Source organism: Anopheles marshallii, chromosome 3 (assembly GCF_943734725.1).
Source record: "Anopheles marshallii chromosome 3, idAnoMarsDA_429_01, whole genome shotgun sequence".
NCBI classification, from domain to species: domain Eukaryota; kingdom Metazoa; phylum Arthropoda; class Insecta; order Diptera; family Culicidae; genus Anopheles; species Anopheles marshallii.
This window is the reverse complement of record NC_071327.1, coordinates 8,007,902-8,026,002: the sequence shown is the minus strand read 5'-3', so window position 1 is coordinate 8,026,002 and position 18,101 is coordinate 8,007,902. Positions and strand designations below refer to the sequence as shown.

At 44.2% G+C, this 18,101-nt stretch overlaps 3 protein-coding genes across 3 annotated transcripts; 2 read left to right on the top strand and 1 right to left on the bottom strand.

Annotated features, from left to right (window-relative positions):
* Nucleotides 1–783: 783 nt before the first annotated feature.
* LOC128711808 (peptidyl-prolyl cis-trans isomerase E) lies at nucleotides 784–1,868 on the bottom strand. Its single transcript, XM_053806695.1, has 3 exons — nucleotides 1,269–1,868; nucleotides 1,010–1,182; nucleotides 784–931 (listed from the first exon to the last, which is right to left on the bottom strand). Exons 1-3 carry the CDS (start codon nucleotides 1,866–1,868, stop codon nucleotides 784–786), a joined length of 921 nt encoding a protein of 306 aa, XP_053662670.1.
* Nucleotides 1,869–2,403: 535 nt separating this feature from the next.
* Nucleotides 2,404–4,120, top strand: LOC128716392 (CDK5RAP3-like protein). The gene is given in 4 exon segments (XM_053811312.1): nucleotides 2,404–2,409; nucleotides 2,472–2,649; nucleotides 2,714–3,806; nucleotides 3,883–4,120. Coding segments are annotated over 4 exon segments (1,515 nt in total).
* A 4,479-nt stretch (nucleotides 4,121–8,599) lies between these two features.
* On the top strand, nucleotides 8,600–11,493 carry LOC128713822 (uncharacterized). Its single transcript, XM_053808691.1, has 7 exons — nucleotides 8,600–8,722; nucleotides 8,892–9,089; nucleotides 9,210–9,305; nucleotides 10,572–10,670; nucleotides 10,750–10,881; nucleotides 10,971–11,229; nucleotides 11,303–11,493. Exons 1-7 carry the CDS (start codon nucleotides 8,600–8,602, stop codon nucleotides 11,491–11,493), a joined length of 1,098 nt encoding a protein of 365 aa, XP_053664666.1.
* Nucleotides 11,494–18,101: the final 6,608 nt, after the last annotated feature.

The window sequence follows — 18,101 nt, the reverse complement described above, 5'->3', positions numbered from 1 at the left end:
AACCTCACGTAAGCAGCACTTTCACACTTTTCCACACAATGTGACACTATTTCTACACGCCGTGAATCTGTTGTTCTCACACGATTTACCAACTATTTTCAGCAGATGCACAAATTGGGCACGACTTGTGCGTGTACATCGTAATCGAAACGTTGCACTTTGTAAACAACAACAAAAATGCTCGCTGCTTCGCTAAAAACCACGTTCGATGTTCGACTACGATAGCACCCTCGCATGGACTCCAATCGGAAAACGATTTCCCAAATGATGGAGCTTCAGTCGAAAACCGCGGGTCGAAAATCTACCATCCCGACGCAGCTAAGTTCCACGCACAAAATTCATCACAATAATGAGCGATTTTTACGGAATACACTTTTGGTGCGGTTGACGTTTTGGGCTGGAATGACAGCTTCAACAAAAACAGCCTGCGTCGATGCTGACTCCATCATTGTGCAAATCTGACATTTGCGATCGAACCCTATTTTATAATCGCCATGGTCAATGAAAGTGAGGGTTTTCCCATATTCCACAAGATCTATATTTCTAGTCATTTTGAAATCGCAGGATATTTTTTTCTGTTAAGTTAATTCAGTAACTATTTGAACTATTGCGGAAAACAGGTAGATCTCGTAGGAACGACCGACCGAAACACGATGGAACACATTACCATGGTAGATCCATATTACTCTGCGTGATGTGGATCTTATTCGGATGTTATATAGTTCTTAGTTGGATTTACACTAAAATTAGCACACATTTATTGTGTAAATCACACTGCTCAAACTAACCTTTCACCTCACCACAAGCGACGATTGTTACCTTCTGTTGTACTCTTCCTCCTTTCGACCCACAGCGCTCCATCTTTCGTACCACATCCGCCCCGCTTATGACGTTACCAAACACCACATGTTTTCCATCCAGCCAGTCGGTTCTGCAGTAAAAACGAATAAAAAGAAACAAACACTTACAATTTATCTCATTTCGGTTTCGATCTGCACGATAAGCTTACTTTTCTGTGCAGATAAAAAACTGTGAACCGTTCGTGTTTGGGCCGGAGTTTGCCATCGAAAGTACACCGAAACCGGTGTGCTTAAGGGTGAAGTTTTCATCGGCAAACTTTTTCCCATAGATTGATTTGCCTCCCGATCCATTGTTGGCGGTAAAATCACCTCCCTGGCACATCTAAAATTGAATCCAAAAGTACATAAAGTTATTGAAGGATGACTACCAGTCATCCGATCGACGACGACGATTGATTGTTCACTCACAAACTCCGGTATGATACGATGAAATATAGATCCCTTATATCCGAAACCCTGCTCGCCGGTACAGAGTGCACGGAAGTTTTCCGCCGTTTTCGGTACAACGTCCGCGCGCAACACCATAATAATGCGTCCCACATCGTTATTCCCTATCCGAATGTCGAAGTAAACCTGCGGATTGCGTTTCTTTTCCTCCGCTGCCTTCGGTTCGGTAGGCTGCACATCGCCCGCGTCTGTGTCCATCTGTTGCTCGCCGTTGTTGTCACCGTTGTTCTTCAGCGTCGCTCCCGCATGCTTCTGCAGCCAGTTATCGTCCGCCCATACCGGCCTGTTGCTGCCCTCCTTGATGCGCTGTGGTTTGGCCGTATTCACGCGTATCGTACGTCCGCACAGTTCCGAATCGTTCATGTTGTCCACGGCAGCGGCCGCATCTTCTGCGTTTTCGAACTCAATAAAGGCGAATCCACGGTGCTTCTGTGATTCGTAATCGATCGGCATCTGTATGTCTACTAGATCGCCGAACGGGATGAATGCATCGGTAATTAGCTTTTCGGTCACTTCTTCTGAAAGTCCTCCCACGTACACGGTGCGCTTATCGTTGGCCATTATTACAAAAGGTTAAAATTCGCTATACAATCCCGAAGAAGAACGTTTTTTCTTGCTCTGTTTGTGTTGAATTTGTTTACAACCGATTGCCGGTCTGTATTGTCAAACTGCAGGGAAGGTTAAACAACATGACGACGCGATTACACGACCAGTACAGTCACGGTTGATAGAACAAAAATTTGTCATTTCTACCTATTCAGCGTTTCGTTTTTACATATTGTAACGTATTATTAAATCCTTCGAAGCTGTAGAGTAAAGGCATACAATTCGTTAATCAATTTGTATTAAAATTATCAATGTAGTTTTCAAATTGAAGATGGAAAAACAATTACTTCGTCACAGGATACTGATCAACCCTGCCAAACAAAGAAACAGAGCTGTCACAACGCTTGTCAGCCGAAGGCTGTGAAGTACCATGGACGTACCTGCGCTATATGCCTTTCGGTGGAATACGTGGAAACTTTGTTTTGCTTCTGCATACATGTCCCTTTCACTGATTCGTCTGAACAACTGAAAACTGTCCGTCCGCAAAACGATGAATGTAAGTTAGCAATTTATTCAAATAAAACGTTTGTTTTGTACGCTGGTGCTTCCACTCTCCCTTAGGAGGCAGATATTCCGATCGATATCGCCGCCGGTAAGCTGCTGGACTGGTTGATTTCGCGACGAATTGTTGATAAAAACTGGCACCTTAATATACGCAACATTCGAAACAAAATCAGCAATGCTATCACGGACATGCCAGCTCACGATGAGCTGCTCCAGCTACTCTCCGGTGCACGTAAGATTTCCCGTTTCGCCTGAGGTTTTGGGTGGTAATTTTTCATCAGCTTCTCTCTCACCAGATATCAACTATTTCCACTGCCTGCGCATTGTGGACATCCTGAAAACTACCGAAGCGGATTCGAAAAACGTATTCGGCCGGTACGGTAGCCAACGGATGAAGGATTGGCAGGAAATTGTTAAGATGTACGAAAAGGACAACATTTACCTTGCGGAAGCCGCTCAAATACTGGTGCGCAACATTAGCTACGAAATTCCCGGCATTCGTAAGCAGATCAAACACCTGGAGCAGCTAAGCGACGAGGCAGAAAAGAAGGTTGAAGATTTAGAACGCTCCGAGAAGGTGGTTCTTATGGAGTATCAAAACATGTGCAAACATTTGGGCGTTTCCGGTGAAAACCTGCGCCAGGAGTTGGTGGACAAAGTGTTTAACGATTTGCCAGGGATGCTCACGAAGGTTGCCAGTTCGGTGACCCCACTGAAGAAAACGGTAGAACTGTATGCCACATTTATGTCGGATGTCGAATGTTTACCCCTGCTAAAGCACGTGCTAGCAAAGGGCAACACTACGGTGTACGAATATGTATATGGTGAGTCACCGCTGGCAATTGAGGAACCACCGGTAAAGTTCGTTACAGAGCAGGCAGATGCGGCAGATGATGGAACGATTGATTTCGGTGACGATGGTGGAGCGATCGATTTCGGTGACGGTAGCGCGATAGATCTAGACGCACCTGTTGAGCTGGAAGTCGGTGACATCGATTGGGGTGCTGGAGTGGATGTAATCGAACCGGCAGCCGATGATAATGCAATCGATTTTAATATTTCTCTCGAAGAGAGTGGCATCGTGGTGGAAGAGGATGGAAATCTAGGTGGAACTGCTAAAGGAGAAGAAGCATATACCGTACTCGACGCACAACAGTACCGTGATCGCTTCATTAACGATCTGCTGGAGTTGCAGGCGTTCCTGAAGATGCGACTCCATCAGCTCGGAAGTGCAGATAAAGCACAAATGCTGTCGTTTACGATGATGGACAACTTTGCCGCCCATGACGAAAAGTCTGTTGCGGGCATGTTAGCTGAGGTGGAAGTCGTTTACACCGGTGTGACGGATGAGTTAATGCAACATCTACTTCAGATTAAACATTCCTCAGTGTAAGTTTTTGTGTAAAAAAAAAAAAAATCAATCACTTTCAATTTGTCGCTTTTTATCGTTTATACCTACCACCAGGTACGTGGACATACTGACATCCAACGTGAAGCAAAAGCTATCATCCATCGAGAAGATGAAGGAGACGGCAAAGATGAAAAAGGAAAAATCGGTCAGCTTTAGGCAGCAAAGCGTCGAGCTAAAGCCAACGCAAACGAAAATTATTGAACAAACAAAAACGCTGCAGGGACAGATTGAAAAGGACATTTCGAAACGATACAAAAACCGTCCCGTCAATCTTTACGGCACCAATCTGTAAGGAGATGATGCGCTTTCTTTTGTTTGTGTTGATGTAATGCCTGTTGAATATAGCAGAAAGTGCCTGGTTGATTGCAAAGTTATAGTACCGTACTTTACCGTTATTAAGTTGCGATTGACTTTAAGTTACCTCCGAAACACAATCTAGAAATTAGGTTATAACGTTACTAAGCGAAACCATTGATTGCATCCCGGCAAGCATGTCAATTTCAAAACAAAAGACTGCAACGTGCAAATAGACAACGAACGTCACGGTGAACGAGAAATGGCATCTCAAGGCGCTTTTCTCTAGAAAGGCGAAAGTAACCTTGACTAAAAACCAATATGACTCTGCGATCGCGATCAGTCACATGGTTTTATCTCATTATACTTTCGCTGCGACCGATCGTACGATCAGCAAGTTTACTTTAAGTTTTGAAAATCAATCTTTGTTTGACATCAAATTGTAGCCACAAGGCTACAGGTTTCGATGTGCAGTGGTTAGTTAGTTGAATAACAACCTCTGGTTGAAGACCCAATTAATCGTTCAAAAAGATCAATAAGGATCTTTGGGTAATGGGAACAGGGTATGGCAAATCTCTTCACTGGTTCACTAGATCCGATTCACTAGTAACGGACTATTTAAATCCTGTCACGCGACACCCGCAATCCCAAACGCCACATTTCGACCTAGCGCCATACAGAACGCAGAAGTGCTCGCCCTAACCGCTATTTCTCTCTCGCTTGCACTCACACGGAATGGTAACGCTCATCGAAGGTTCGGACGATTTGAGTGATTTCTCTCACGCTTGCACACTTCTCCGCCGTAACTCTCGCACACTTGTACACGTAGCGCACATCGGTCTTGCCATCCCTGCACCGACAGCGTTACGATTCCGTGTGCGTGCAAGCGAGAAAGATATAGCGGTTAGAGCGAGTACTTCCAAGTTTTGTGTGGTGCTTGGGTCAGGACGACGCACGTAACGCATCGGTTATCTTTCCGTTTTTCCCTTTTTTTTTGCTGCCTACTTGTATACTCCAGGAGCCAAAAATTGAACATTGTCCGGGAGCGCATGTATCTTGAGAGAGAGAGAGAAAACGCAACCGCGGTAGAGAATGAGGGAGAGTTTGGTCCCAAAAATTCGTCTGCCACACCGTGTGCCGTGTCCGTGGATCCGCAGTTTGGTTCGGGAATGCAACGAGCGTACGACAAACCGTCCCCTACTGGTGTGCTGGTGGTCTATCCGGAGTTGTCCTCGTTGTTCATTCATCTACATCGGTGCTGGGTACTGCCACCGTTGCTGGTCGGTCGTGGTGGTGGTGGTGGTGGTGACGGTGGTTATAAGGTGGCCGTGCCTGCTCGAGTGTAGAGTTTTGCAACCGTGCTGGAAATTATTTAAATAGCCCCGTGTCTCGGGCCCTTTTGTCCAATTGCTGCTACCTATCGGAGTAAAAGGAAAAAGAGAATTACAAAAGGCTCCAGTGCGTTTAGTAGTGCGTGTGTGTGTGTGTTGGCCAGCGGAGTAGTAGAGGTGAAGTTGGGTTAGTGCAGTGTGATGGATGGCAGTCGATTCATCCTGCGGGAAACTTGAAGCAAAAAGGTCTTCCCCCAGACCGCTCGACGGGAGCAGCTGCTGGTGCCGCAGCAGTGCTAGAAGTTAGCAGACCATCGGCTTGGGCGCACAGACCAGGGCCCTGGTTGTCTGCGGTGTCAACCGTTCGGGTGGGTGTTTTCGGCCGGTGTGCGTGTGTTGGTGGCCAAGCAGTGCAACGTCGTCAGTGCGTGATTTTTCTTCGATTCTGGTGTTTTGCGGTAGGTAACGCGCGGTGTGAGAAGATGAATGCCCATCCTCACAGATCTTGGCAGGCCTTGCTGGAACCTGAAGTGTCCATATTTGCATGTGTTGGTGTTGGTGAGAAGCGCCCCTAAGGCGTACGGTGCGCATTGGTGCGAGGGGGGGTTCATGTGGGTGTTGGGTGCCGTTTCCGACGGCCACGTTCCCGTTGACCTATCACACCTCGTAGTGGAACGGGCAGGTTCGGAAACTACATACCACCCAACAACAAAAAAAGGATAGCTCACCCTGTAATAGTAATCACACAACGCTTGTGCACGTGTGGAGAAGAAAAATTGGTTGCAATGCGAACATTATCACCCAGTGACGGTCAGTGAAAAACTGCAAGTGGAGCAATTGTTTGGTGCAAAAGCAAGATCTTCCAGAACACACCCGGGAATAACCAGTGGACAGTGGCCAGTTGCTGAACGATCCCGTGCGTGGTGTGTGGTGTGTTGGTGAGTGGCACACACTCTTTCACCATTAGCGTACGCGGTGCCTACTTCACTCGCTCACCTCGCTTCGCTCGGTCGGATGGTCGAATGGTGTGGAACAATTTTCGCGCGCACCATAACATCATTCATCGTCATTTATGACCACCGCAGCAGCAGAAGCGAACGTGCCACACGGAACCTTCCCTGACCGGATGGTCACAAGGACGGTGACGGTGCTAGTGGTGGGGTGAGGGACTAAAAAATTGATCCACAAAAGGACACCCGATTGGACGTGCATGCAGGAAAAGGGAAGAGGAAATTGTAGGTCAATCACCACATTGCGTCCATCGGTGGTGCTTCATTCATAAGAAGCATGATCCGGGTATTTGTTCCATCTTCGCCCCCCCCCCTCCCCTTTGCATATCATTTGTGCTGGATGCGGACAGTTAGCCGCACGAGAGGACCCGGGGAAACACGTACAGGACTGCTAACATCTGCACCGCCGCCGTGGTGTGTGAAGTAACATTTCGACCTTCTGCTCACGGCACACTCGCATTCCAGGATATTATATGCGTGTGAACACGCACACACACACACAGAAATCGAGCCACTAAAAGAGATGAATGTGCGTGCTAGTGTGCGTAACCCGAGCAGCTCACACGCACACACGTGCACGTGTCGACCGTGAGTAGACGCATCGCGATGTCTACTACTGCTGCTGCTCCTGCTGGTGTCCATTTTCGTAGCGCGATGTGCCCGTTTTTATCCATCGTATCCATCGCATTTCTTTCCCAGTGAATCTCGCTAGATGATTATCGATCTCCCTGCACGCGTCCAGCGGAACTAGCGCGCGCGTTTGTGTGTATGCGTGGTTTGGGCACGTGGTGTCTCCTGTTCCGGTGTGTTGCAATTTCTGGGTCCAATTACATTCCGCAATGGAGTGGTTTTTTTTCTGTTGGGGTTCATCCCGCATGCCAACAAAAAAAATCGTCCTCCTATCTTGTCTCGTTTCATCCAAGCCAGCTACGCTTTGTTGTGTTAGTGTTGCGCCTTCCATCTTTACGAGTGTGTGCGTGTTTTTGTTTTTTTTTGTTGTTGTGCCGTATGCATGCATGGATGGTGCAAAATGGGTGAGCAGGGAAATCAATCATCAAAACCACCAACAGAAGGGAAAAGTGCTGTCTCCTTGGTGGGTTTCCGCCTTCCGTGACACATAATGAAGTGTGTGTGTGTGTGTGTAGTTTTTTTCACTGTCTTCCCATATCTGCTGACATTTCCTCTCACCCCTTTCGGTTTGTTCGTGCTCATAACGTTTTTTTTCTCCTTTTGCTCTCTGTTTGTGTGCTTCTCATTAATTTTACAATTTTCCTCTCACCCACACACTCTCTCTCTCTCTCGCTTTGATACTCTCGCTCGCTCACATGTTTGTTCCTTCATTTTCACACCTTTTGCTTCATCTCACGCGCTCCTACTATCGTGTGGGTGACGGGGGCCTGGGTGGCAGGTGGTGAATTTTCCGCGCCTGCTGCTCTCGCGGCACCTGAATCGCTCGAACTCTCACTTTTTTTTGCTTGCGTTCACCGCCTGCTCGACATGATGGAGGCGCCTAGTGTTTCATGCCTTGCACACGGGTACGCACACAACGAAGCACAATGGCGCTGTGTGTGCAGACACACACACACACAGAGGGGGAAGCTTTGTTATGTAAAGCCAGCCTCGTTTAGTATGCGCTTCGTCCTGCCAAACGCGGGTTGTATTGCCCGTAACGTCTACAATTCATATTTATCGTCACACAACTGCTGACAGTGGCGGCTGCGAAACGGGGCAATGAAACGTTGTTCATCGCGAGTAGCGGTTGTATGCTGGAACACTACAACAAACAACAACAACATGAAACCTTTCACTAGCAGCGCATTCGTTGTCGTCGGATGAAATAATTTCATTATTTTTGTGCTCACCTTGTCAAAACTTGTCAAACCATTCCGCGGACGGGGGATGGGGTGGGTTGGGTGAAAAGGGTGAAATGTCACTTATCTACCGTTTGAGGGTGTTTTCCTCTTCGCGTACCACCCCCTTCGAAGCTGTCGGCACCATAGTGACAATGCTTAATTAAACGAGTGCTCTGCTTTCCGTGTGCCGTTGTAAATGGGAAAAATTTGCTCACACTTTTGCAGCTTTGGCAACCGGACCAGTATCGTGATACGGTGATGGGGGAGGGCCCCCTGACGGGAGATGCAACCACCCCAACGTTACATACCGTCAGTTTCTGATTTATACGGTACGGACGAAATAGAGTTCCTCCTGGACGAAATACGGGATCTCGAACCAGCCTGCTGTCAGCTGGAGGACATCCAGGTAGGCACCGCTTCCATCGATCTTCGTGCCATCGTGCTAATGTGATATCTTTTTTCCCACTCACTTTGGGACTTGGGACCCAACCGACCCCTCCTCTCTTCTCCCTTCCTTGCTTCCATCGCCATGCCCAATTCCCGTTTGGGGGAAACATTCCACTTGTATCTCGCAGGACTTTGAAATAGCTGGCAGCAGAGCGGGGGAGCTTTCCATATCGCTCGAATCACCGATCGGCACGTGCACGTCCTGGGATTCGCATGCACATTACCGTCAAAGGATAGGGAACACACCGTTACCGTGGGGCGTTGCGCTGCACTGCGACGCCTCACATCTTACCAGCCCGACCGGCATCGTGCGGATACTGCTGGTGGTACGTTCCACGAAAACAAAAATTTCCCACAACATCCCCCCAACAAACCCATACATGCCCTAGCTATCTGACCCAAATACCTAATAGTGTATGTGTGTGGTTCCGACATTATTTTTTTAGGTCTCATCCGCCGCATGTCTTGCCTGTGAGTGTTCCGCCGGCACGGTACAGGTCGGTCTGTTTCTACTGCCATTGATTGGACGGTTGCGGTTGATGGTAAGTGGACACAAAACGTGGCCGTACGAGGCAAGAGTTAACGAGGGCACTAAATTCCCTCTTTATTCGATAAGCACGCTGTTGACACGTTTAGCGTTTGACACTCGGGGTAACAGGATTAATGATGATGGTGCTGATGTCCGTGCGAGTGGCACCCGATAAACGGTGTAGCAGCATAGGACGCTTGGTGTGTGCGCCCGGCCGTATAGAGTGGTCCCCCTTCTGGGAAAGTTTAAATGATTTTGTTCGACTAGAGAACATCGGGATTGGAAGATAACTAAAAAATAGACTTATGTTTAATGGCGATGAAACAAAGGGCAAATTTCACTTCAATCCTTAAAGTATCCCCAAAGTCAATTTCAGCTTTTCGTTCAGTTTTCCATCCGTTAAGCAGACCATCTTATTTCCCCGTGAAGTTTGAGGTTTGCTTTCCATAGTTCCTTCTATCACTGCTTGCACTTGGAAGACTTGAAGAACTTCGGCAAGACGTTATCTTCAATCATTTGGAACAGCTCAGAACCTTAAGTTAAGGAGATCAGAAAAATCTGAGATCTAGGACATTTCCTGCAGCTCAGATACTACTGGCCTAATTGACATCGGTTTGAAGATCTTCGGTAAGACGTTATCTTCAATCATTTGGAACAGCTCAGAACCTTAAGTTAAGGAGATCAGAAAAATCTGAGATCTAGGACATTTCCTGCAGCTCAGATACTACTGGTCTAATTGACATCGGTTTGAAGATCTTCGGTAAGACGTTATCTTCAATCATTTGGAACAGCTCAGAACCTTCAGTTGAGGAGATCAGGAAAATCTGAGGTCTAGGAGATTGCCTGCACCTCTTCGCTGTTTGTTCGAATAACTTAAGCTTCACGGCGAATGAAGAAATCACTTTTCGCTCTATCTTCATCTTTAGATACTACGTTGTGTTGACTTCTAATATCGAATTACAAGCACATCAGCAACTCTGGTCTTTATCGAGTTGGATCTCTATATCCAATGTCCGCAAGACACGAAATGCCTCACGATCTAAAACTCTGAAGTTAGTGCCAGAAATTCGAACAAAGCTTGTTGTTTTCAAAGTGACTGTTATAGATTATCTGATAACATTATCAAATTTCGCCTTAAACCAATTGTCCATGATGGATTCTTAATTACATGACAGGGAACTCGTATGTAAACTCGCTAGAATAAGTCCCTCGTTTTGGTGCATACGTCAATGCTGTCGTGCAGTTTGTCAGATCCTCATGGAGTTTCCTTGAATTGCAGGTTTTTTGTGCCCTGTTCTCATTGTTAGTAACCTGTTTGATGCTGTTTTTGGATATCTCACACATAGCGTTGATGTTTCCCTTCAACTGGGGAAGGTTGGTAAGTATCTGGATGCAGCCCGGATAAGATGTCGCTGGAAGCTCGAGTTACGAGTCGATGTATTTTTTTTCCGTTCCAGAATGCATGGATGTACCTGACGATTGGTTTATTATTTATTGTGGGTTCATCGTTGCTAATACATATGGTGTTTTTCGCTGAAGAATTCATGTGGGTGCCAAAGCACTCCAAGGACACACTATTCATATCAGCGGTAGGTGTCGGCTCGGGATATCGGGATGCTAGATATCCTTGGAATATGAGTTCGATATTGACAAACTTCCCGCTTATCTTTCGCTTCAGATTCTTGGATACATCTGCTCGATCGAGGCGTGCGTACTGGCGGCACTGACCAAATGTCCATCACAGTACCGACACGTGATCGACGAGTACAGCGACATGTGCTTGGAGGAGCGCGAACTGAGCCCCATCTGTAGTAACGACATAACGAACCACAACCACACAACGGCTTCGAACGATTTGTCGAACCATCGCAGCTATAATAAAATCGAAACGGGTGATAGCATTACTCCCACGTGTAACCAGAAACCTTATATACCAGGTAAGGGATCTTCCAAATCTCCGATTGCTATGCTCCTCGACAGTATCGTAGCTGATCTGCTCCTTGTTTGCAGTTAAACGTCCCGACCAATCGTATAATCAGCGACCTACCCTAGGTAATATGCAGAAATCTAATCACCGCAATCGTCAGGGTTACCACTATCAACCAATAGCCTCAACATCCCGGCAAAGTCCGACGTTCGTGCTGGACGAGGATGCACTGCCGGGACCGTCGTCCCGTTCGCTCGACTACTCCAGTGCGTGATGCATCATCCGGTATCGGTATCAGGCACGGGGCGGCACTGGCGGCACGATCACACATCACGATCCGGGCGATCCATTCGGTGGTGTTGGTTTTTATCAAATCAAATATCGAACACGCGTTGGTTTCCGTTGCTAGAGACGTTTGTGTCTGTTAAGTATTTCCTATAAGTATTACAGCAGTAACGGGTTTCGAGGCGGCCCATCAGCAACATGTTTCAAACCTTCTGCGTAACATCACATCGCGCAATTTCAAGCGGGAAAACATTTTACAGACACTTTTACAGATATAACGCGTCGTTAAATGTTGGGCCACATGGACAAAACCGGGCTACGTGGTGACCCACGCCGAAAAGTTGGAGTGTGTTTTAATGCATATTAAATTGTTCTACCATCTCGGTAAGCGGCACCTGTTAACGAAAAGGTAAAAACGAACGACTCCGATGGCGATGGTAAAGAATAGTGTTGCGGAGTTTGCTTCCAGTAGATACGTATACTGACAGACAGTTCTTGCGACATCTAAACCAAACTACTTACACTGAACATCGTAAACAAAGCACACAAACTAACTCCCAAATCTGATGCATTCGTTTCGAGTACGTTTGATGGCCACACAAAACCAAAACCGATAATAGATTAGCGCAATTTTTTTGACATTCGTTTCCAGCTAAGTGGTTGTGGTGGTAGTGTCCGTACGGGTTTTTAGTACATGCTTTTGTTTTCATATTTCGCTTTCCGCCTTCTCCCTTTTCACACTCTCTTTCTCTCTCTTTATCTCTTTCTCTCTCTCTCTCTCTCTCCCTATCACACTATTACGAAAACACAAACTTCGGACAAGGTACTGAGTTTAGATCATCCCTTTATCAGCGCGATCGAGTTCGAATCCGGAGTGTATTCCCATTTAGAAACAGAAACCAAAAACAAACATACTCTAGCGTCCGTCCTTTTTTTCACCCATAATAACCGTAGTAGCGAGCAGCAGCGCGTGCGAAAACGAAAGGAATGATAAATATATATATTTTTGTACCGGCATCTTTTCTGCAAAGCCCGTTTCATTTTTTGCTATCCTCCTCTAGGTGGAGCAAGTGCAAAAAAATCGTAGAGCGCATACCCAATAGAAGTCGCCGTAGTAGATACAGAAAGGGAAAATTTTTGCTAATCGAAGGATAAAAGAAAACAAACCGACCGACGAGTGGTGTAGTTTCTGCTGTGAGAGATTTATGTTTTTCTTTCCGTGACTCATCTACAACCGACGTATACTTCTTGTAGGCGTTTGACGCACTGGTGTAACGATAGGTTCATGACGTTTCAGCTTACGTTACCTCATGCATTTACGACATCGATCCTTTCTTTTATCATTCACTCTTTCTCTATCTCTCTCCATAATCTGCCGTCCAATAAATAATACACTAGTTGCCGTTAGTAGCTGCAAACCGTACCGGTCGTCGTTCGGGGTTTTTTGTGTTCCTTTTCATAGTAAGAACGTAGAATTTGCATATTACGGCTCGAATACACACGACAGTTTTGCAATAGCTAGACACGTGAGATGAGTTAAGTAGCATCGTTCAATTTCGTTTCGATGACGCACAACTTCTGAGGATCCTTGAGGACAATAAGAGAACCGTGAAGCAACCCACAGCCCGGTACGCAATATACAGGGGCAGCAGCCCTGTTCTTCGTAATGGTATCTCCAGAAACGAAAGATTCGTATGGAAAAAAGAAATGATAGACAAACCTCCAGAACTCTAGAAACTCCAGTTGACAAGCAATAGTATACTCCTCGCTTTACTGTACACAGTAGAATATAGTGTTTAGTGTTTAATTTCGTGTATTGTTCGCTCATGTACTTTTAGTGTTTGTTTTTGTTGGTATTTGTTTAGTGTTTATATGTTTGCCGTATATACTTAAATAGAAAAAAAAGGAATGAAAAACCACTTATAATCGACAATAATCCACACAGATGAAACACACACATCCAGACGCGCATCGAAAACCTACTACTACTACTACTACTACTCAAAAGGATATATCGGACCGAACAATAATGGCGACACCCGATGTGCGCGTATCGAACGGCGGCACTGTTATAAGCAACACTGTTTTTGTAGCTCCCACAGTGAACACTTGAATCAAGCATAATAAACACGCATAGTAAGAAAACTGTCAATCACCACATACCCACGCCCAATTCGCGAGCGGCACATACTTAACTTGTCTACTTAACCATTTTTCCTTTTCCTTCTCATTCTTTTGCTGTTTTTCTGGCTCTTTCTCTTGCTTTTATAATAGTAAAGAAAGGACGTGTTAAGTACACTGCGTTAATTAGACTTTTGTTGTTGTTGTTGTGGTTTCTCCGTTTCAAATGTCATTTCGTTTCTATTCCGTTACTATTCTCAGGAAATCGGGTGTTCTAGGTGTTCTAGTATATACGTAGTTTCGGTGCAAAATAATACAACCAAAAAATCAAACAGAACACCACTCCTTTCGTTTTCACCTCGTTCAATCACGTCGACACTAACACTAAGGACCAGTATGTTTCAATTGTCAGACTGTTACTTGGGTAAAAGCAGCTATTAGTACTAACGCACAAGTGAATAGTGCACGCACTCTTTGCAGCTACAGAGTAGCTTTTGAACTCTTGTAATCATTTAAACTCGTATAATCTACAGCTTGTTTGCGTACCACAATGTTTTTAGCGCTCCAATCGTTTATTTGAAAACGCATTTATTGAAATCAAGTAGCAGACGAATGCATTAAGACATCATTTCAACTGTTTAGTCTTTTAGAGTAAAAAAAACGTTATTTGTTATCGTCCGAATTGTATTTAGGTCACTAGACAAAATTCAGCGCGTAACACGGTCCGTGTTCATTACGCTTCGCGTATGAATGGGTCGCGAATCTACGCGTTGTCCACGATGTTTGACATGTACATAGTTTAGTTTTTAGATAGTTTTGCGAGTATAATAAACGACGAACGACGAAACGCGAGTGCACACATCCACAAAAAAACACACCACAATTTAGAGAAAAAAAAACCCACGTTTGGAGCATCCGGTGTCCGGTTCATCGAGATAAGTAATCGATTTTGGGGTTGGGTTTGACGGTCAATAGGCCGGGAATGAAGGCGGTGGATGGCCCGGCGTGTGAGAAACTAATGAAATACTGCCAAAGAATTTTGCTAACGTAGCGAACCCCAACGCTCGCGTCAGCGTTTAGTACTAAACAAAATGTTGATAAAGTGTAGCGTGCCGGGCACCACCCAATGACGGCGGTCTCGCTTCGAAGAGTGAAACATTTTGAAAGGTAGCGAATGGTTTGTTGTCATAAAATCGTAGAAACAAAACCAACCAAACTAACAAAACGAAGCAAAAACATCCAATTTGAAAGGAATAGAACGGGGAATGCGAACGAAAGCAGGTAATTAAGTCGCGAAAAAAAAGGGATTAAGTCAACTAGTGAGCATTATTAGTAGATTTTTTAGTAACACGAATACAAATAGCGCATTTTTCGGGGAAACGGAAACGAAAGGCGAGACAAATTGTCTCGCCTATGTGCGATAGAAGTTTAACATTTGTGAATGAACGATCGTTTCTTTTTAAAGCGTAGAATAAAACGTTCAAACGTTGACAGTTTTGTTTATTATTTTCTTGTTTCTTGAATAGGAGCAAAAGAAAAATGACAAAATTTAACAGACACAACGTAAGCGAAAGGAGTGATAAAACGATAAACCACACGGAAAATCCCCTCCAAATGATATCAGTACGATAGTAGCTGTGGTAACGCTCGGTTGTTAATAGATGAGTTTTCACACTTTCCTTTCAAAAGTCCATGCAATCCAATCCGAATCGGCCATAGGAACTATTTTTACAGGGTAAACGAACGCATATTTCGTTTCGGTGACAAAGTGAAAATGTGATTGAAAAGTATTACTGAAGAAGAAGCAAAACAGCAACAAACAACAACAAGAAAAGGGAAGGAAACAAAAAACTTTACAAACAAAAAAAAAACGATACTTAAATGCATAACGGTGTAAACGATGTACGGTAGTAAGTGAAAGTATAATTGGAAAGACAGATATAAACAGACAAACACAAAAACACAAAAAAAACTCAGAACGATTGCCATTGAAGTAGTATTGTAAAAGCAGCTAATCATAGGAATAAAAACAAATTCATAGCCATTTATCGGAAGACAACAAATGACATAAAGGAAGTCTGTTTTTTTTGGGAAAAGATCCTAAAAAAAAATAAAGGAAAATCAACTAAAACACAGAAGAGAAGAAGCAAAAAAAAATAAAGAAAGAAACACAGCCACACTCAAAGCCATACTGTAGATAGATTTGTTAAACGACAGAGAGCATTAAAGGTTTAAGCGAAACTATAAACAATTAACAGATATATAACAGAAAATCTCATTCCTACAACATTGATGTTGTATATAGCAAAGCAGAAATATTAAGGAACAGATGGGTTAACAAAAAATGGTGGAATTAAACAACCAGAAGTTGACATTTTGTACAGCGGTACGGGAGGTGCTCACCTTTAATATGAAGTGCCGCAATTGGAATTAAACAAAAAGGAAGATTTTGTTACTACACAAATTGAATGCAAAATTCATACCTTTGCTTGTGTTTTAGTTTTTTGGTACACAAATTCGTTACCAATACAGGCGATATTTCTTTTAACATAGTTTGTCTATCGTTTATAAATTGTTTGCTACAATTATACGCATAAAATTGGTGAACTCAAGAAAACAAAAACACAAAGAACAACATGAAAAGAAACCCCCGTTGTTAACCGTTTGACGCCAACCATATATAAACGAACATAATCATGGGCCAGCGGCATCATAGTATATCCTTGTGCCGCTGTATATTCGGTGGAAATTCATTGTGTACCGCAGTAAACAAAACAAAACAAACAAATAAACGAACAAACTCTCGTAAGCAATTTGAACATGTTGGAAAAACAAACGAAACACATTAACAAAATCAAAACATGATGGGAATGGGTGTTGTTTTCGGACACTGCAGATCCGAAACCCGAGCCGAGATGAGATACAGTAATCACATTGCAAACTCCGCACACCGATGCAGGATGTACATTTGTCACACACTTAGTACACACTTGGGAAAGAATTAATTGCGGAAGAAATGCTCCGAAAACAAAACAAAAAAACATGCCGGCAGACAGTTTAGACAGACGCAGTCAAGAGAACCGTGATATGTGAGTGTTAGTAGTGGGTCGAGCGCACACTAGCGAATCAAGATACAGGACATAAGATTGGCACCAACAAAACGTAAAAATATGCGAGTTAAAGCAAAAGTAAACACAACGCAGGTAGAGCATAACCGTGGACGAAACGAGAAGGAGACGAAAAAAATGGGTTTTCAATCAAATTTATATAGGGTGAAGTGCCTAATGTATAGACAATATAGTTCCCTATAAATTCTAGCACTGGAGTCACACACACACACACACACACTCAAGAAAAACTAGTGACAAACACATAATTAAAGCAACAACAAAAAAAAACAAACGAAAAAATCCGAACACATCCACAGAGCCCGTACACCAGCACTAGTGGTGTCTATCCCGCATTGTTTGTTTCGAACCGTCGGCTCCACACAGAGGCATGGCAAAGGAAACTGATTGAATCGAAAGTAAAAAACGAAATTAAGCACAACCATTTTCAGCAAACCCAAAACTCAAAGCTAGCTTCACAGCCAACCGCAAGCGCAAGCTAATATAAGAAACTCTTGATGTAGCGTAAGCAGGTGATGCGAGAGCATATACTGGCGTGGGCGAACTGTGTATGCGCGATCAGTTGTTATCAAATATGGAACAAAAGAACACCAGCAAGGAAACCCAAAAGAACAGAAAAAGATTATATCGGTTCGTTCCAACTCAGTGGGAAGCACTACGAACCTACTCTTTACCCATTCTTTTCCAACTCAACCGTCTTCATCCGCACTAAGTTTTAAACGATTGATCACACTGCAAAGCACGGGGCAACAGTTTTCTTTCCTAATTCGTCACCATTATGTGCAAAATGTGTGCAACAGCGAAGCGTTGTTCCACACTATTTCACACCACGAACGTTTGTTTTCGAAATCATGTACCACTCCGGCTTCGCGTGCTCATCAAACGATAGGCGTTTGGCCACCCCAAATGGACCGCGCGAACGTCTTGCTGAGGTCACCTTCTCATACGGTTATGACAGTACCGTTTCACTGGTTGAATGCTACGCGGCAAAAGTTCAATCACAGATAGTAACGAAAATCAGAAGGGATTCACCTAATGTTCACAAACGAAAATTAAAGACAAGGTACGTTTGTTTTAGAACTCGCAACGAAGAACAGGAAAATTAAAACAAAAAAAAAACCCAAAACCATTGTATAAACGAGAAAAATAGACAATTCATCATTCCCAAAATAAAATGGCGCGTGTGTGTTTTTTTATTTCCTATCCGTTTTTGTGTGTAAAGAATAAAAATTGAAAATTGATTGAAAATTTGAAAATACTAGCACGTTCTTAACTTATTACTAGCGACATCTACTGGGATACAGGAAAACGATTGCGATAGTAGAAGATTCGATATTTCAACTTCGCT